Source organism: Pongo pygmaeus, chromosome 3 (assembly GCF_028885625.2).
Source record: "Pongo pygmaeus isolate AG05252 chromosome 3, NHGRI_mPonPyg2-v2.0_pri, whole genome shotgun sequence".
Lineage (NCBI taxonomy): Eukaryota > Metazoa > Chordata > Mammalia > Primates > Hominidae > Pongo > Pongo pygmaeus.
In genome coordinates this window covers 131,408,299-131,429,693 of record NC_072376.2, presented here as the reverse complement: position 1 = coordinate 131,429,693, position 21,395 = coordinate 131,408,299, and the positions used below count along the sequence as shown (strand labels likewise).

At 37.0% G+C, this 21,395-nt stretch overlaps 1 protein-coding gene across 2 annotated transcripts in view; it reads right to left on the bottom strand.

The window, feature by feature from the left end:
* Positions 1 to 4,067: 4,067 nt before the first annotated feature.
* Positions 4,068 to 21,395, bottom strand: part of METTL14 (methyltransferase 14, N6-adenosine-methyltransferase subunit) — a 26,120-nt gene continuing 8,792 nt past the window's right edge. For both annotated transcript variants that reach the window (XM_054486498.2, XM_063664058.1), the window contains exons 6-11: positions 21,008 to 21,098; positions 18,227 to 18,368; positions 14,920 to 15,012; positions 11,528 to 11,644; positions 9,757 to 9,967; positions 4,068 to 5,576 (exon numbers count right to left, since the gene is read on the bottom strand). In XM_054486498.2, the coding sequence (XP_054342473.1) occupies positions 5,272 to 5,576; positions 9,757 to 9,967; positions 11,528 to 11,644; positions 14,920 to 15,012; positions 18,227 to 18,368; positions 21,008 to 21,098 (959 nt within the window). In that variant the 3' untranslated portion in view covers positions 4,068 to 5,271. The remainder of the gene's footprint in view (positions 5,577 to 9,756; positions 9,968 to 11,527; positions 11,645 to 14,919; positions 15,013 to 18,226; positions 18,369 to 21,007; positions 21,099 to 21,395) is intronic.

Here is a 21,395-nt window from a genome sequence, read left to right as displayed (position 1 = left end):
CCAACTACCCATGTAGCTTACATGAATTATGAGCAATATTACATTAAAAATCTTTTTATTATTAAGGTACCCACCACAATACATAAACTATAAAGTGACAGCTAATTCCACAAGACATTTAAGCAATTACTTTGATCATTTAACCAGCATAAACTACTGAACTGGATATATCTGAACAAAATTGTGTTTTGAGGTTTTGTCCACTGCTTTCAAAAACAACAAAATAAACACACAGAAAAGGCAGCATAATGATGTAGCCATTCTCTTATGATAACAACAGTTATAAAAATCTGTACAGGTATAGGATTATCTAAAAGGTGTATTTTGTGACAACACAAGCCTAGACCTCTACATTTTCTCCCATTGGATAGATGAATGGCTTGCAGTGACATCATTATACGGCAATTTTAAAGTATTAGTTCACATTTTCAATCTACTGTGTGTTCCAAAGTAAGCCAACTACTTAATATGCTTTCAAAAGTGATAGTTTCCCGTCTCCAGCAAGTAACCTTTTTTCCTCTTTTTTAAGTAAATGTGGTCACACAGTATACAGCTATAATGCATGCATAATTTAAATATGCATGTTGGCCGGTCGCAGAGGCTCACACCTGTAATCCTGACACTTTGGGAGGCCAGGGTGGGTGGATCAGTTGAGGTCAGGAGTTTGAGACCAGCCTGGCCAACATGGTGAAATCCTGTCTCTACTAAGAATACTAAAATTAGCTGGGTGTGGTGGTGGGCACCTGTAATTCCAGCTACTCAGGAGGCTGAGGCAGGAGAATCGCTTCAACCCTGGAGGCGGAGGTTGCAGTGAGCCAAGATCTCACCACTGCTCTCCAGCCTGGGCAACAGAGACTCTGTCTCAAAAAATAAAAAGAAAAAAGAAAATATGCATGTGGTATTTTGCTAGCCAAATTAATTTAAATTTTTTTTAGTTCTATGAATGCAAATGTAAGCAAAAATCACAAACTATTTTATCAACCTCTAAAATGTAGGGAAATGCCACATGAACATCTCGGACTTACCCTCTTCTCTCTGTGGTGACAATTAACTGGAGCTGACAAGTGATGTCCACTTTACCCAGGGTATGAGGTCTCCAGCCCCACTGTTCTCTCTATAGTTGTTATGGCCTGAGACCAAGAGTCAGTGGCCATTTACTAAGGCAATCTATGCTGCTCTTCTCTGCTTTTCTTAGAAAGGAGTTGAGAGAACTCATCAAAGTGAGAAAAAGCACAGATAAATGGATGAAAGTAAATGAGTGAAAATATTTCCATGTTGTTAATATGCAAACAATTTGCCTAAAGAAGACCATTATCCCATTAAAAAGTTCTTGGCCTGCTTCTCTATTAATGTAGAGTCCCATATGCATTTTACATTGTTGACTTCTAGGTTCTCAATTATTTAGAAGTATTTTTGGAAAAACCTACCTTATCTGATTTCAGTTTATTAGCACCTTTAGTTACAGAAACATGAACTCTAACATACACTCAAACTGATCATTTTAATATTTTGTCCAATAGTGGAAAAAGGGTTTACTGGAAAAGGATGTCCCAATTATCTAGATTGAATGAGGTAGTTTTTCTCTGTGCATTACTGCTAGCAATATTTATACGAGTAAATGAGAGTTATTGAGAGCAGAAGCAATGTGGTATTTCCAGAAATGAAATCTTCAATGGAGTCAGTTTGCTGGATAAATGTTCTAATCTTTTGAGAAGTCCTAGATTTATAGCCTCAAAACTAACTATATATACATGAGAATCCAGCAGAAGTTCAGCCCCTATTACCCAACATCAAACAGCGGATAATGCTAAAGTCACACACAAACTCTAAGATTACAGGATTGTTCTAAGAAAGACCTTTCGCATAAGCAAAGGTTTATGTTTTTAATAGATCACAAAATACGAGACACTTTCAGATCAAAGACTACTGTTTAGACTAAGTCCCAACTGGGTTTTCATTTTGTCAAGTTAATAAGGATTATATTAAACAAATTAGTAAAGTCTGAAACTATACTTCAAAGGGTAAATCTTATGTTCTAAATTCAGGATGAAAACAGTACAGGTTTTAAAATAAGCTGCTATAACTAACTGAAAGATAATTTTGCAATTAAGATGGGTAGAAAAGTATTTTAAAAGACATGAAAAGGAGTAACTCCTAATAGCAGCTATGACACCCTGATACACAATGTAGCTCCCAAGTATCCCATCTTTATACTCTATTAACTTAAATGAAACTATAGCATATCACTGACCTGGCCTCAGAATAAGGGAGATAGGAAATAAGGGCTCATAAAGTGGCTCTACTACTTACCAGAGTAACAGAGCAGAGCTGCTGCAGTAGTGATCCCTCTCAACTCTGGATCTGTGAGCTGGTTGCCATGCCACACTCCTGCTTGATTCTCACTTCCCAGGTTGACACCTTGACCTCTCACACTGTGCTGTTTCATGATGACCTTATTACATTCTGACTGCCATCACCACAATTCTGTGGTCTAATCTGATTCATTTGTGTTTGGGTATGGTATTCCACACCATAAAATCTGTTCTACCTGACATCATCAACTACCTGCCCCCTTCTTTCTCCACAGTGAAGAAGAGTAAAAAAGTATTCCTACTCAATCAGTACTTTGGGCCTCCTAATCCCCATCCTCTGAAAGGAGGAAGGTCAGTGGGAAAATGGTTCTCACTGTAAATAAATATCAACAGTTGGTTTGGAATACCATGAATTATAATTCTGTAAAAACTCAGACATGCTGATCTTCTAACTTCTAAACTAGGTTATTTCACAATAATTAGCTTCTATCCCCTGTAAGGAATTAGTGCATAAAGCAACTAAAAATTTATTTCTACACAATTTTTTTTTTTTTGAGACAGAGTCTCACTCTGTCGCCCAGGCTGGAGTGCAGTGGCACAATCTCAGCTCACTGCAACCTCCTCCTCCTGGGTTCAGGCAATTCTCCTGCCACAGCCTCCCGAGTAGCGGGGATTACAGGCGTGCACATGCCACCATGCCCGGCTAATTTTGTATTTTTAGTAGAGATGGGGTTTCTCCATATTGGTCAGGCTGGTCTCAAACTCCTGACCTCAAGTGATCCACCCACGTCGGCCTCACAAAATGCTGGGATTGCAGGCATGAGCCACCATGCCCAGCATTTCTACATAATTTTGTGGAATGTAAGACATGTAAATATAAAGATCAAAAATTAGAAGAGGTCAGAGTAATGAAATTTCATTGGAAACCTCTTCTGAATACATAGTCATTGCAAAAACAACACCTCAACCTTTACTGAAAGTGAAAGTTAGCAAAAACTAGTGAATCAATTCTATCCTGCTATTAAAAAGGCCAGATTCATTGTCAAAGGGATAAATTCTAGGTCTTACATTCTTTTTCCACCATCTACTCTTTTGTAAATAACTTTTTCCTAAATATGGTAGATCATGGCTCCCCTTAACTTTCAACTGACAAAGCAGCCATACCTACCTCTTTCTAAGATGAAATTGTGACACCGGTCTCACAGGTGCCTATGCCATGTAAACAGCAGGAATGTCACCTCCTCCAGGAATGTCACCTTGGGTAGGCCCAGGGTATGGAACGTAATAGAGAGCCCTGTGTATAGGACAGGGTCACTCCTTAGCTGATACTTCTAAGGACCCATCACAGGCAAGTGGAATTTCTCTATCCTGACTTCATTCCCAGGTCAACGCTGGCATACAGAGTTCTAAATCTAGATAATTTGTAATTAGTGAAGTTGAAAATATACCATAATTTCAGCAAAAACCATAATTTCAGCAAAAAAAAATGTTGTCTTGTACTAGATAGTACTAATGGGTTAAGCAAGTTAAATTAATTAGGCTTTTAAGGATCTCAGCCTTATTTCTTCTATCACTCATTCCTTATCTTCAAACTGAGTCTTTGGTGGATGTAATATAATCTCATCTTAGGTATATATGAGCACAGAACGGCCATTAAAATCCATCACAGACCAAAAGAAGAGACCGATTTTAGGTCAGTCGTTTTTCATTTGGTAACAACAGCAATTCTACTTATAGAAAACAGACTCTCAAATCTCAAAAGTTTAAAGTTTCATTAGAAAAATCATAAAAATAAGAAAAGTATTCATCAAGAACAATAATAGTATGATTTCATTATCAAATTCATTTAAAACATGAATTACAGTATAGCAAGAAAAGTGACAGCATAAAGTCTTATATAATTTTAAAAACAAACATCACACCATATGGTTTTAATAAAAGGCAATTGCAGTTCCAATTTCCAAGCTGTATCCTTAAGTTGAGGGTTTTCTGTAGTTGGTTTTACATTAAACTATCTCTATAACAAGTTTAAAGGTGTATGTCATTTCATCACCAAGTATTTTAGTCCCAAGATGTTTAAACCAAGCATCTGATAATGAGGTATCTTGTTGCTGCCTCTCTTTTATTTAATGAATATAAAATTTAAGGTCAATCCAAGTTCAAGTCCACACCACAGCGCTATCTAGCACATGAATATTTGTCCTCCTTTGCTTCTTAGGAAGCGTGATTAGGAGTCATAGCCACAAAATTGAGATTATGATGATGAACTTTTTTTTTTAAGTCTGCCTGCTAAGTTCTATCTCTTCTTTCACCCACCCCTGGAATCTCCACCTCCCCTTGATAAATTTAGATTTGGGAAGAGGTGATTTTGTTCAAAGTCTCTTAATTTCTTCAGTATTCAAATTATATCTGAGTTTATTTAAAACTTAAAAAAAAAAGAAGGAAAAAGCTTACCTCTTTTTATTGTTTCATCAAGAAAATGTTAAAACCCTGACAGAAGCTTACCATCTTTTCCAACTCTATTCTATCAAGGCCCCAAACAGCTCCCCATTTGCTATAGCAGCAGTGACCGGATGTGCATTACCAGCTCCTGTCAGCACTAGCATGATACCACAGACTGGATCTTTTTCCATTATTTATTCCCCAAAATTAGCAAAATCCTTTGTAATTAGTTGAAGTCTATCAGAATAAATTCAGTCTCTGAAGATGAAGCTACTTGAGTTGTTCCATTCTGTTCATGCACATAACAACAAAAGGCAGAATCATTCATTTATCCTGAAAAAAACTAGACAGTGTGTGTGACAACTGCAAGCGAGGCTAGCTAAGACATTCCTGCAGCTCAGAGAAATTAAAGCAAAGTGCAAGCTGGAAGTGAGTTCTAAAGTTAAGTCTCCCATTTGAAATTTAATTACAATTAAGAAGGTTAGAGGAGGATGAATAGGTTCAGTGTCGTCAACAATTATCGAGGTGGAAAGCCACCTCTGTGTGCTCCTCCACGGCCCCCTCTAAAGCCACCTCTTTCTCCTCGGAAGTTAGATCGATTTCTTTCTCGTCCACGGCCAGCAGAAGTTCCACCTCTTCCTCCACCTCTGGGAGCTCCCCCTCCTCGGTCAGATTTAGATTTGGGAGGAGGCGATTTTGGTCGAAGTCTCTCAATTTCTTCTGTACAACCAGTCAAGTAGGAATTAGGAGCACTGAAATAGGATGCATATGTTTCTGCATTGTAGTTGCTATTTGTAAGTGTTGGTCCAACTGTGAGCCAGCCTGAAATGGAGGAAAAAAAGATTATTCTTTTTATTTGCAATTCTCTCTTCTCTTATTAATTCTTTAGAAGCTAGTTCAAATCCCCAATGCATTCTTAAAGATGTCCCCATCATTCATCCCATACTGATCTCTTTTACAGAATGGCACTTAATTGTGGTCATGTTTTAAAGATTTCACAGGTATATATCTTGTTTCTCCTCCTAGATTGTAACTTTTGTAATATATCCTCCTCATCCATGTACTATCTTTTGTGAGAATAGAACTTAGAGAAAAAAAATCCTATACATTACACTGAGTTTGGGTTTAGTGAAACTGTAATAAATTATATATAATCTTCCTATTTATGTAAATGGTGCCATTTTCTGATTAAAATCTTGGAACCAACTTTTGCTCTACACTTGCTAACTAGAAAATATTCTCAGTTGATAGGTCAGAGAAATTCAACCACTACCATGGTACTCCCACTCATTCCTATCTTTCCATTTCTACCGCCACCCTCAAATTTAAGCCTTTATTTTTTTTTACAAGGTCAATATCCTACCATATAACACATGTGTAACAGACACACATATATACTGTAATGATCTCCCAACCTATAGCTTCTCCTCCCTCTAAAAGTGGAAAGCCTAAAGCAAAGCTTAAAACATGTCACTTCTCTGCTCAAAAACCTTCCAACTGTTTCCACAAAGCCCAAATTCATAAATATGAAATCTAAGATCTTTTACAATGATGGCTGAATGAACTTTCCAATAACACTTCTCATTAATGCTTTTCATGAACCTCTAAGTAAAACAATGAAATACTATAGTAACTGCTTCTATACTAACCCCGATTTTTGTGCCCATATTATTTCCTTTTCTATCCTGTCAACCTGTTAAAAATCCCACCTCTTTTTTCATTTCATACATGAAATGAAAATTATTTCTTCTTTCTCAGAATTTCCACTGCACATTATACTTCTGTAGGTAAAAAGCTATTTTGCCAATTATATTGCTAGACAACTTTGCTTGTAATAAGGGTATTTTCTGATTGATTAAACTGTCTTTAGAATGGAAGGAACTACAAATACCCAATACAGACACCATGCTCTGGGGTTCTTTGGGTGTGGTGACTCTTACAGACATGCCCTTTGCAGGGGACCCTGAAAATATGCCTCTGGAGCATTGCAAGAGACACAGCATTATTTGGGACAGGTTCAATTATCTGTAAGAATTAGGTTATTTATCTGCAAAATTAGGTGTATAATATATCTGCCCCATCGTCCTTAGGTTATTTCTTAGAAAAGTAGATGCATCATAAAAAGCTATAAAATGAAAAATATTTCACTAGGATCACATTCTAAAATACAGTAGCCATTTCTGTACAATGCTTAGTTCATTGTTTTTTAAAACATTTTTAGTTTCTAAAAGTGCACGAATACAGTAAGATTTGTAACAGTTGAAGAAAAAAAGGTCAATTATACCGTGTCTTTTATGTATTACCTGGCAGATACCATGATCAAAAAGCACATTCCTCACCTATGGGCTCTCACTGACTATTAAATCCATGAGATTTTTATTTGCTGCCTTCTAGTTTGTGTTTTGGCATGTTTGTGGTATTATGGAAGATAATATTCAATATATATGGAACACACCACCACAAACAAGGAATAAGAAACAGAAAATTTAAAGATGTAATAAAAACAACTAATACTCTGTCTCCCTTGCTATATTGTCTCTTACATAAAACATGGAAATCTTTGCAGAGTAAACTGGCTATAGAAGTCCAAGGGATTCCCCTCTCTTCCAAATTCTGCACAGCAACATTGTGTTCTACTAGAAATTCTAAAGGTATTACTAAGAACAGAGTAAGTTTAAAATAGTCTGGCTTGGGTGTGTGGTGGCTCACACTTGTAATCCCAGCAATTTGGAGGCCTAGGCGGGCAATCACTTGGGGTCAGGAGTTTGAGACCAGCTTGGCCAACCTGGTGAAACCTCATCTCTACTAAAAATACAAAAAATTAGCCAGGCGTGCTGGCACACGCCTGCAGTCCCAGCTACTCAGAAGGCTGAATCACTTGAACCTAGAAGGTGGGGGTTGCAGTGAGCCAAGATCGTGCCACTGCACTCCAGCCTGGACAACAGAGTGAGAACCTGTCTCAAAAAAAAAAAAAAAAAAAAAAATTGTCTGGCTTCAGAGTGTATTTGACTCACATAGTTATCTGTAAATTTTATTTTAAAGCAATGGTAAATTGTATTCCTAAGGTATATGTGAAATACCTTAGGCTATTTCCTTGAAGTGTATTTGAGGAGCAACTTAATAAACTAAGGTCTTTTTTTTTTTTTTTTTTTTTTTTTTTGAGACAGGGTCTTATTCTGTCACCCTGGCTGGAATACAGTGGCACAATCTCGGCTCACTGCAACCTCTGCCTCCCAGGTTCAAGCGATTCTTCTGCCTCAGCCTCCCAAGTAGCTGGGATTACAGGCACACACCACCACACCCAGCTAATTTTTGTATTTTTAGTAGAAACAGTGTTTCACCATGTTGCCCAGGCTGGTCTCGAACTCCTGACCTCAAGTGATCTGCCCACCCTGGCCTCCCAAAGTGCTCGGATTACAGATGTGAGTCACAGTGCCTGGCCATAAATTAAGGTCTCCTGAACAGACTCTCAATTGCACATACTATTATTTATATGGCTAACTCCCAAACATCTACACTTTGATCAGTCAAATTTTTCTTCCTTATTTGCATGTAGCTAATACTAAATTTTTGCAAGAGTTTCTTTCTTGAAACTCTTGCCTGTTCAATTTCTTTCTTTCTTTTTATACTAGTAGTTTACAAGTACAAAATTAAACCTGTACCCCTAACCTGAATATCAACCTAAAAATACTTCAGATAGAAAGACTGCAAGTAAATCCAAAGAAAGTAGAAAGAAAATAAAAAAGCAGAAATTAATTAAATAAAAATAAACATGCAACAAGGCCATGAGAAGACAGTCACTGAATAAGATAAAATATTTGCAAAAAACAAATCTGATAAAGTACTATTCTCCAAAATATACAAGTAACTCTCAAACCTCAACAATAAGAAAACAAACAGCCAAATAAAAAATGGGCCAAAGACCTTAAAAGACATCTCACCAAAAAAAGGCATACAGATAGTAAATAAGCATATGAAAAGATGTTCTATATCATATGTCATCAAAAAAATGCAAATTAAAACAACAATGTGATACCACTACACACACACTAAAATTGCCAAAATCCTGAACATTGACACCACCAAATGCTGGTGAGGATGCGGAGCAACAGGAACTCTCACTGCTGGTGGAAATGCAAAATGGTATAAGCACTTCAGAAAATAGTCTTAGCAGTTTCTTACAAAATTAAACATATTCTTACCATACAATCCAGCATTTGTGCTCCTTGGTATTTACCCAAAGGAGCTGAAAACTTATGACCACACAAAAACCTGTACACAGATTTCCATTGTAGCTTATTCATAATTGCCAAAACTTAGAAGATGTCCTTCAGTAGGTAAATGGATACAAAAACTGTGGTACATCCAATGGAATATTATTCGGCACTAAAAAGAAATGACCTATCAAACCATGAAAAGGAATGGAGAAATCTTAAATGCCAATTACCAAATGAAAGAAGCCAATCTAAAAAGGCTACATACTATACAATTCCAACTATATAACATTCTGACAAAGGCAAATTATGGAGACAGTAAAAAGATAAGTGGTTGTCAAGAGTTGTGGGTAGGGAGAAATAAGTGGAGCACAGAGGATTTTTAGGGCCGTGAAACTATTCAGTATCATCCTATAATGGTGGATAGATGTCATCATACATTTATCCAAACTCACTGAATTACTACATCAAGAGTGAATCCTAATGTAAACTGTGGACTTTGAGTGATTATGACGTGTCAATGTAGGTTCATCATTTGTAACAAATGTACCACTCTGTTGGGAGATATTGATAATTGGAAAGGTTATGCATGTGTGGGGGCAGCAGGTATATGGAAAGTCTCTGTGCCTTCCTCTCAATTTTGCTGTGGACCTGAAACTGTTCATATTTGAAGTACAGCAAGAAAAGGAATCAAATGCATAAGAACTTTATTTTACACAGCACCATGTCCTATTTCTTGACATGCATAACCCAAAGAAGCATAAGGTTGTTGTTAACTGAGGTCCTACCTGGTCGAATTGTACTATCTCTTCCAAATAGATGAAGGCGTCTTCTACCAAGACAAAAATGCTCAATTATATGAAAAATTTCTACAGGTTTTTCTATATTGCCAATTTCAGGTTCTTCTGTGATAATTAAGTCAATGTCAACATTAGCATGAATGAAGTCCCCGTCTGTGCTACGCTTCACAGTTCCTTTGATCCCCATGAGGCAGTGTTCCTAAATAACAAGAGCAGACCAATTAATCTGTTTTCATCAACAGTCATTCCAAAACCTTTCACATTTCTGATGTCCTCAATTCTAAAACAATCCTCATTTCTCCGAATCTTTGGGATACAGTTATTTCTCTTCTTTTTGAGACTGGGTCTCACTCTGTCACCCAGGCTGGAGTACAGTGGCACGATCTCAGCTCACTGCAGCCTTGACCTCCTGGGCTCAAGTGATCCCCCCGCCTCAGCCTCCCAAGTAGCTGGGACCACAGGAACATGCCACCACACCTAATTTTTAAATTTTTTGTAAAGACAGGGTCTCGCCATGTTGCTCAGGCTGGTCTCAAATTCCTGGGCTCAAGTGATCTACCTAACTCGGCCTCCCAAAGTGCTGGGATTACAGAAGTGAGCCACCATTTCTGGTGAGATACAGTTCTATGGGCAACAAAACAACAGGAAAACCTGGATCTCTGGGTGAGGAAAGACTGCCATGTAAATAAGAAAAACAAACTCTTTTCTACACACTCACTTACAACACTCAGTAATTTCAGAATGCTTCATTTCTGATCCCAGATGTGTGGGTTTTTCCCATACCAAGCAATTCTCCACTTCTCCATCAACACTATAATTCAATTCAATTCTGACACTATCTACCTAGTTAGTGCAGATCCCACAGGTCAAGGGCTGAGAACCACATGAATGCCCCACCTTCAGCTACCAATCACAAGTCCAGATTGTCACCTGTGCTTCTGACCAACCAGCTATAAATCAGAGGTTCCCATGACCTCTTCCTCAGGTTAGATCATTTGCTAGAACAGCTCGAGGAATTCAAGAAAGCTCTTTACTTACTATGACCTATTTATTATAAAAGGATACAACTCAAAAACAGCCAGATGGAAGAGACACACAGTGAAAATATGGGGCATGGGGCATGGAGCATGGGGCATGGAGCTGCTGTGCCCTCTCTAAGCGGACCACCGTCCCAGAAACTCCACAGGTTCACCGACCCAGAAGCTCTCCAACCCGTCTTGGGATTTTACGGAGGCTTCATTACCTAGGCATGATTCCAGTACAAAAAAGACTTAATAAGAAAGACCCTCCCACCAGCGGCTCCCTAAAAAGTAAGAACAAAAACTGTTAAAGCCTGATACTAGCAGGGCAGAGTCACAAGAAACAGAAGTTCTCAGGGATTCTTGTAAAGGATAAAGAAGGAAAGAAGAGAGAAATACGTCTCTAAGCTGGCCAGCTAGAGTCTTGCTATCTCTTCTTTCTGAGCCTAGAAAAATTCTGCGGGTCAGTGTGATCAAAAGCCTTTATCTAACTTAGAAATATGGCATTTAGGACATGGAGGAATATATACTCCCCTTTCTAGCATGGTGGGGTTGATCTAAGATAATGAATAAAACATTTTAAAACGAATTTGGATGTATTCCTGTAATGCTCAATGCTGTCTTTACAAGTCTAAGAAAAGGACTTTTTCACTAAAGTTAATTAAACAGTATATAGTGATTTGGAAAAGCTTGAGAGAAAATCATGAAAATTTAAAAAAACAAATCAGTAAAGGCAATACCTTTGTTCTCTGAAAGACAGCCTTTGGATCTAAAGTCTTAGTCTTCCCAGGATTGTTTTTATTGGTTTTAATCCAACAAATATCTTCACATCTTCTGTAACCCCATTTTCGTAAACACTAGAAACAAAAGAATTTTAAACACAAATCCTTAACTTAAAGAAATAAACAATACTTACAATAACCGCCAGCATTAAAAAAAACTTTCTAGAGGTTTCAGACACTATATTCCAAGGTTTCAAGGTAATTTTGTTTCAGTGTAGAATATAAAAAGAAATGCCAGTCTTTAAATACATAGCCATAATACGGAATGCATATATATCTTTTGGATATCAATGTCACATATATAGTTAAATATCAAAACATAGAAAGGATTACATCATCTCCCAATTCTACATTCTGTTGTCATCAAGGGACACAGGGTTTTAAATTGCAAGCACTCAGACCTTCTGTAATCACAAAATAATCCAAAACACAATTTGATTCCTGCCACCTCAATATTCTATTCTCTGACAAAGCTATATACTGTTGAAAATTTTCTAAATGCTAACTTCAAATGAGAGTCTTATAAAACCTTATTTCTATATTTAATACAACTGTAAAAATGTTCAAACTTAAAATTGTTATGTGTATCTCTTTGTTGGATAAAATGGTACTTTCATCTCTACATAATCTAGAAAATAGATATGTGAACCTTAATGTCCTAGAAGCTGTTATACATTAACATAAAACAAATACCAGCTAAATGACTGCTCGCAGTGACATCTGAAAGTCTACCATATGCCAGTGCTGGTTAGCTGCTGGAAATAGAAACATGAATAAGACACAGTCCCTATCCCCATCAACTTAAGAGTAAAGGAGGGAAAAATAAATAAATAAGTACAGTATTGCTGGTATGATGATCAAGTACATATAAAGATATAGTAGAGGCGGGTTGGGGACTAGGGGAGGGACAGCATTAGGAGAAATACCTAATGTAGATTACGGGTTGATGGGCACAGCAAACCACCATGGCACGTGTATACCTATGTAACAAACCTGCACGTTCTGCACATGTATCCCAGAACTTAAAGTATAATAATAATAATAATAATAATAATAATAATAATAATAATAAAACCTTCCAACAAGCTTCCTTTCCATCACAGGAAATCCTGTTGGGAGTTCCCCCGAACCAAAAAAAAAAAAAGATATAGTAGAGTATAAAACATACACTTTTCAGGAATGCTTATTGGGTAATGTAAGATAACACCTCAAAATGAAACTTAGAATTTTATTTTATTTTATTTTATTTTTTGAGATGGAGTCTCACCTAGGCTGGAGTTCAGTGTGGTAATCTTGGCTCACTGCAACCTCTGCCTCTCAGGTTCAAGTGATTCTCATGCCTCAACTTCCCAAGTGGCTGGGACCACAATCACGTGCCACCATGCCGTGCTAATTTTTGTATTTTTAGTAGAGATGGGGTTTCACCATGTTGGCCAGGCTGGTCTTGAACTCCTGGCCTCAAGTGATCTGCCCGCCTCTGTCTCTCAAAGTGCTGGGATGACAGACATGAGCCACTGCGCCCAGCAGAATTTTATTTTAAAATCTCCAAAATCAAGATCAATATGTGTTCCTGTTACTAAATATTTATTTTGCACCAGGTGTCATTAACATCACTATGACCTAAATTCTACATGCCCTAATTCACTAATTTATCAAAAGCTCATGAGTATTTCTCATGCTGAATTTTTTTTTATATCATTTTTCGCCAAACTCTCACCAGTATGATAAACTGCTACATAAGCAAATAAGACAAAAACCTCCTGGATGGCTACTCAGGAGGCTGAAACAGGAGAACTGCTTCAACTGGGAAGCAGAGTTTTGCAGTGAGCCAAGATCGCACCACTGCACTCCAGCGTGGGCGACAGAGCAAGGCTCTGTCTCAAAAAAAAAAAAAAGATAAAAACCTCCTAATCATTTTCAATCTAATTTGGGGAATGAGAGGAAAGATCAAAGTCAGATATTAAAGTTAAAACAAAGTAAACACCAATATACTTATAAAAACATGTATGTTTCGCTCTTTTCTATAGCATCTTGAAGAGCCACCACCAAAAAAAATGGAGATATCCAACTGAAATACAGTTATAGTCTACCTTGGAGTTAATATGATGGAAGCAATGATGTTACCCAACAGCCTTACTATTTATATAAAGAATATACAGTAATCGTAGAATTTCAGAATTTGGGCACAATCTTATTTCCATATAATCATACTTATTATCTCATATAATCCTACTTAAATTTTTCAATTGTCCAATGGATACCTCCCCAAACTGGAATCATTAAGTGAGATAGTTTGGTGTATAATAAATAATATGTCATAAAAACAAAAAGTGTCAACCAACAAAATGTGACGAAATTGAGACCCTCAAGAGTGAGTATCTTTTTGCCCAAAGTCTTACTGTTGCATAGCGGCTGAATTGAGAGCAAAATTAAGACTCCTGATACCTAGTCATAATACTGTTGTTATTCTTGTTTAAAACAGCATACATATTATTTTGTTCCCTTTGGCGAAGGCCAATCAGGGCCAAGGGTGGTGGCTCATGCCTGTAATCCTAACACTTTGGGAGGCTGAGGTGGGAGGATCCCTTGAGCCCAGGAGTTTGGGGCCAGCCTGGGCAACATAACAAGACCTCATCTCTGCAAATACTAAAAAAATTAGCCAGGGGTGGTGGTGTGCCTGTGGTTCCAGGTATTAGGAGGCTGAGGTGGGAAAACTGCTTGAGTCCAGGAGGTCAAGGCTGCAGTAAGCCACAATTGTGCCACTGCACTCCAGCCTGGGCAACAGAGTTGGTACTTTGTCTCAAAAAAAAAAAAAAAAACTCCAATAAAAAAATAAAAAATAAAAAAGCTGTGAAATACAATTAAATATTAGATACTTAAAATAAGTTCAGGTATTATAACTTCTTTCTCATTCATTCATATCTTCCATATGCTGTGTTACTTTTCCAATTTTATTTGACTTCCATTTGGATTTCAGGACCCAATGCTCCTGAATACTTTTAGCTACTCGTAGAACACTTTTTAGCTACTCATAAAGAATTGTAAATGATACCAAGCAGCTCATTTTTGAGTTAGCATTTAGAGTTTCAAATCTTTAAGCTGTTCTCTTCCTGTACTTGCAATGAAGTGTCTTTTGAAAGAGCTACACATTCATCCCTAGTGCTGGTAAACTAACTTACAAGTATTGCCTTTCTTATGTTCTTTTCTGGACATTTTTTTTTCTCACTATTTTAGAATTATTTAAGAAACAAAGGATGAAATAACATCCACTTTCAAACATCCTATGCAACATACTGTTACATTTTTTTCTTATTAATTTAAAAATCCACTTTATAAAAGCACCATCTCACCACTCTTCCAAGGTCCAATCCCTCCCCAGAACCACACCAGAGAAAAATAAATGATCGAGGTGCTGCAATCTCATCAATTTCTAACTTCATAATCTGTAAGAAATCAAAACAATATTGCATAAAAGTATTTTGTTTCCCATTCATCCTAAATCCAAAAGAACAACAATTAAAGATTTATTAGGATAGATGTGTTCTTTAAGTGTATTAGTTTCCATTAGGAACTATAATAGAAAATAAATGTTATCCTTAAAATTACTTGTTCTATTGTTTTGTTACTTTATATACAAACAACATACACACGTGTGCACATATACACATATATACACTTGCTTTTATATGGGAAGAGCTTATAGGAAACAATAGCTATAGACTTATGGAATCTTTTAAGATGGAGCTTGAGACAGATTCTCCAGCAATGTTTTGTCATTTACTGAAAAAGAATGAAGCACTTAACTGAGCCCAATGTTAGGGACAAAATTAAAATAAAATATAACAATAAATGTTTCGGGAGGACTGTGATATCCAGTGTCTACAGAAGAACTTCTCAATAAATCAATATACATATTTTGCTATGATTACTACTTTAAGTCTGAATGCCAAAAAAAAATTATTCTCTTTTGACACTAATTCTAAAAGTTAAGTGTTGGTACTTTAATGCTTGTGTTCTTAAGTAAAACACAATGACCACTACCGACTCTCTAACATGAAAAAGAATACCTGTGAAATCCAAACACTTTTCTTATTTACATTTTGTTTATTACATTAATTACTGGCACTTTCTTTAGGACAGTATCTCATAAAAGTTAAAGAACTTAGGGCTCTGGGGCCAGACAAAATTTTTCAGTATGCCAGCCAGAGTTGAAGTACAGTGAAATTAAACTGAAATCAAGAATTTGCACATAAAATAGAATTTCTTTATTTTAAAAACTGTATTAGTTTATCACATATAATTGAAGCTCTTGTACCTTCACTGCTGAAACCTCACGGATTGGCTACAGAAAACAAAATTCTGCCTAATTATTAATAAAGGACATAATCAGATTTATTGTTTAAATTTTTTCTTTTGATCAAGCTGATAAAAAATGGTTTTTAATATTAATATTCAACTTTAATGAGGATATGGCTAACTAGACATTCTTAAACACTACTGAAAGGAATGTAAATTTCTACCTATCTGGAAAACTTCTCTGCAATAAATATCAAGAGCATTAAGTCTTTAATCTTAAGTCTTAGAAATACTACATTCTGTGCACTTTTCTGATTTTTCAACAATAAACACAGATAACACTTTAAACAGGGAAGGGGAAAAACTTTTACATTATAGGAGCCATACAAATGTAAATAAAAGTGCTAGGAGTATTAAAGCTAATAGGAAAAGCTTCAAGGAAGAGGAAGAATTAGAGGTAAATCTTGGAAAAATAGATATTATTAAGAGTAGTAAGTACCATTAACTCAGAAAGGGACATGCAAAGATTCCAATCCGTTTCCTAAGAAACATCTCTTCCAGTTTCAGTCCTTTCCTTGCCCCACATCTTTTCTAGAAGTGCAGGACGCTCCTGATTACACTCTCCTTGAAACTCACTGTTCCCTTGGTTTCCATTACATTCATACTCTCCTGGTTCTCTTCATTCATCACTGAACAACTCGTTTTTAAATTTCTTTTATATGTAGTCTTTAAATGTAAATGTTTTCCCAGGCTTTACTGTCAGTCCACATTTTTATCCTGAGACACGATCCCAGGATAAACTCATCTATTTACATAGATTTTATGTGATCATCCTCTAAAATATGTATTTTGAAACCAGATCTGCCTGTCCTTAGAGTTTCATATTTTATTCCTATGACCTCTTCCATTTGAATGTCTCACATATACCTAGAAATCAACTCGTTCAGTATTATTTAACCTCTCAAATCCTGCTCATCTTCTGAAACTCACTCTCAGTTGGTGATAATTCAATCCACCTATCCCAAGACAGAAACCCTGAGTTATCCCTAACTCTTCCCCTCATCTCAATCACTCAATCTTACCAAATCTACCTCCTAAACATTACTGAATGTATCACCTTCTTTCCATTCCTACTATTACCCTAATTCAGCGTCCCTTCATCTCAGCATTAGGTTGCTCTAAGAAAGAGTCTTCTAATTGCTCTCTCCTTTTTCCAGAATTTTTTTTTTTTTTTTTTTTTGAGACAGTCTTGCTGTGTCACCCAGGCTGGAGTGCAATGGTGCAATCTCGGCTCAATGCAACCTCTGCTTCCCAGGTTCAAGCTATTCTGCCTCAGCCTCCCGAGTAGCTGGGATTACAGGTGCGTGCCACCACACCCAGCTAATTTTTGTATTTTTAGTAGAGATAGGGTTTCACCATGTTGGTCAGGCTGGTCTCAAACTCCTGACCTTGTGATCCGCTTGCCTCGGCCTCCCAAAGTGCTGGGATTACAGGCATGAGCCACCAACCCGGCCATTTTTCCAGAATTCTTTCCCAGACTCTAGCCCAGCTTCCAAACACCAATCTGACCTTTTTACTAAACTGGTTAAAACTCTTCAAGGACTTATTAATGTCTTCAGAATAGAAGTCCCAACTGCTAACACATCACCTCAAGATAGTCCCAATCTGTGCTCCAACAATACCAACCTACATACAGGACCTCCACCCTACAACCAGATAGTCATTTGCCTCCATCCCTTCTGTTCTTGTTGTTCCTTCCGCTTGTAACCCCCGTCCCACATCTTTCTTGGCTAATTCCAACTAATCTATTTATATTTTCAGGTGTCACCTCCTCTATGTTCCTATGCCCCATCTACCCAGGCTTGGTCAGTTGTTCTCATGTCATCTTATGCAGGACTCCATCGTTTAATCAACAAAATTGTAATTATGTGTCCATACAGGCTATTTATCCATACTTTACTACACCGTAAGCTGTTTAAAGAGTAGAAATCACGTTTTTATATATATAAACAAACTCTGTTTATTGAAACTAATCAAATGCAGAATGAATTATGAATCATTCCATCTGTTTTCAAACTTCTCTAACTATAGAGCCAAGGACTCTAAGACCAAAATTTTAAGTCTTCTACAGCCTATTCACTTGCTATCTGCTCAATTTTTGCCTTAAAAAGAAGAATCAAATTAAAGATAATATAATATTAGTCAATGTACCTTGGACCTTCAGCTATAATTTACACCATAAATCTATATTTATAATCCCTACAAAAGTAGGGATGATATTTATTATCTCACTTTCTGACCAAATAAATATATTCATTTGAAAATAAGTAATTCATTACAATGTAGAAAGTTTGATCATACATCATCCCAAGTCCAGCATTTTTCATTAGCAGTGATGCCAGTTTCTCTGTAATATTCTTCTAAAGGGGGTTCCAGAAGAATCACATCAAATTTGGGTGTTAGTTCTCTGATGTCAAAGGCTTCTATATCGGCTTGTAAGTACCTATTTGATTAAAGCATTAAAAATGAGGCTTTTTAAAAAATGCTTTTTAAATAAGATTTTCAAGTACCTTAACAGATGGTAATGAAAGAAATGTCTTACCTATCACTAAACATTATTACTAAACACTATTTACAAAGTAATCAGTAAGCTAATTACTAAGGGCCTTTTTATTGAGTCTTTTTTCCTTCGGTATAGACTTAAACCATCTACCAGTGATCTTTCTTAAGACATGAATGTAATTAAACTACATAGTAAAAGTCCTATTATTCCCCATGTACACCCAGAATATACTCTTCTCTCAATATTAAAAATCCATACTCAGATATGTCTCTGAACCCCTTTCCATTCTCATCTGAATTTTCTAAGGAATATCACATTGTTTTATTCTCAATTGCTCAGTTAAAAAACCCATTTCTCTGTAAGCTTTAAATTCTTCCCCCTAAAACACAGTTTTCATTTATTAGCTTTTTCATTAGTAAAAATGTTTCTATTAAGAGTCTTTTCAAGCTACATAATATAAGTTAGTACTGGCCTTTACTGAAAAGTTATTTTCACATAGCATGAAAATATTTTAAATTTAAAATACTTTAAATGTAAATGGGTTTTCGTTTGTTTGGTTTTTTTTTTTTTTTTTTTTTTTTTTTGCGACAAGGTCTCACTATATTGCTCAGGCTGAATGCAGCGGCTATTCACAGGCCTGATTATAGAGTACTACAATCTCAAACTCCTGGGCTCAAGTGATCTTCCCACCTCAACATCTCATTAAAGGTGTATTTTAGGCCAGGCATGGTGGCTCATGCCTGTAATACCAACACTTTGGGAGGCCAGCATGGGAGGATCAATTGACCCCAGGAGTTTGAGACCAGCCTGGGCAACACAGTGAGACCCTGTCTCTATTTAAATAAATAAATAAGTAAATAAGAAAGCAAGTAAAGGTGTTTTTTAAAACACGATGAATATTAGAGTATACTTAGACTTCCTCTCCACCTACTAAAACATTCTGTGGTGCTTCTAATGACTTACAGAATACATTTTTTTTTTTTTTTTTGAGACAGAGTCTCACTCTGTCACCAGGCTGGAGTGCAGTGGCACAATCTCGGCTCACTGCAAACTCCACCTCCTGGGTTCAAACTCCACCTCTTCTGTCTCAGCCTCTGCCTCCCGAATAGCTGGGACTACAGGTGTGCGCCACCACACCCAGCTAATTTTTGTATTTTTAATAGAGACAGGGTTTCACCATGTTGGCCAAAACAGTCTTGATCTCTTGATCTAATGATCCGCCCACCTCAGCCTCCCAAAGTGCTGGGATTACAGGTGTGAGCCACCACCCCCGGCCCAAAATAAATTTTATCATATCATTAAATGTACAAAACATTCAAAGCTAAATTCTCCAATTTCAAAGATCTCATATACATTTCTGAGGAAAACATTATTCTGTTTAGCAACAGTTGAAATGAATTATCATATTCCAAATTGTTAAGAATACTATCTCAGAATGCTAAGCTGTAATTAATATTTGTTTTCTTCCTTTCCTGAATCTAAGTTTTCTAAGCTTCCTTTAACAAACAAATTACTTGACAAGAAGTCATTTAAAGGCATTTTAAGTAAGCTATCAAGAATATGGAGTCTCACTCTGTCACTCAGGCTCAAGTGCAATGGTGCAATCTCGGCTCACTGCAACCTCTGCCTCCCAGATTCAAACGATTCTGCTACCTCAGCCTCCCGAGTAGCTGGGATTACAGGCGTAATCCCACCACACCCGACTAATTTTTGTATTTTTAGTAGAGACGGGGTTTCAGCATGTTGGGCAGGCTGGTCTCAAACTCCTGACCTCAGGTGATCCACCTGCCTCAGCCCCCCAAAGTGCTGGGATTAGAGGGGTGAGCCACCATGCCCAACTTGGATGACTTTTAAGAAGAAAAAGTTAGAGGCACTTTAAGCAAATTATCTGAAAAGCTGAAAAAAAACTGAGAGCCCACTGTGAACTCAGCACCAGAGTTTCAAATTAACATTTTTGCTATAACGAAGAAATAGGGCTCAGTGCGGTGGCTCATGCCTGTAATCACAGCATTTGAGGCTGAGGGGAGCAATCACCGAAGGTCAGGAGTTTGAGACCAGCCTGAGCAACATGGTGAAACCCCATCTCTACTAAAAATACAAAAATTAGCAAGGCATGGTGGTGTGTGCCAAAAATTAGCCAGGCATGGTGGTGTGTGCCTGTAATCCTAGCTCTTCAGAAGGCTGAGGCATGAGAATCACTTGAACCCGGGAGGCGGAGGCTGCAGTGAGCCGAGATCGCGCCACTACACTCCACACTCCAGCCTGGACAACAGAGCAAGACTCCATCTCAAAAAAAAAAAAAGAAAGAAAGAAAGAAAAATAGAGCCAGGAGTGATGGCTGAAATGCCTATAGTCCAGCTGAGGTGGGAGGATTGCTTGAGCCCAGGATATGGACACAAGCCTGGGCAACATAATGAGTACCAGTCTTTAAAAAACAAAAAGGCAGTGAGAAGAAACAGAGTACTAAAGCATGTTAACAAAGTGCTGAATTCAGGAAAAAGAAAAAAGGTTATAGGATAAACAAACTGATACTTTAAGCCTGAGTTGGGAATAAACAGTAATTGAATAAAAACACTTACATAGGAGGAGTGTTAGATTTAGCTATTAACTCATCCTTTAGCCTGATGAGCTCCCTCAGTTTAGGATATTCTTCAAATCTGTCAGCTAAACCTGAGCAGAAAAAATAGTAAATTCTGAATTCAACTCAACTGAAGTTAATATCAGTAATTCAAAAGTTATGAGCCCTCTCAAGAAAACAAAATAATACACATGCCACTTGACTCATATCTTTTAAGGAAGCTTAATTTCTAATAATTTTAAATAATATGTATGCAGATTTCATAACTAATGACATGCAAGTAAAAACCCAGATGTTCTAAAACCCAGTCCAAGTCAATAAGCCACTTAATATCACATATTTATTAAGTTAAACAATCGCCCCTAGCATCCAGTTTAACATTCAGGAAA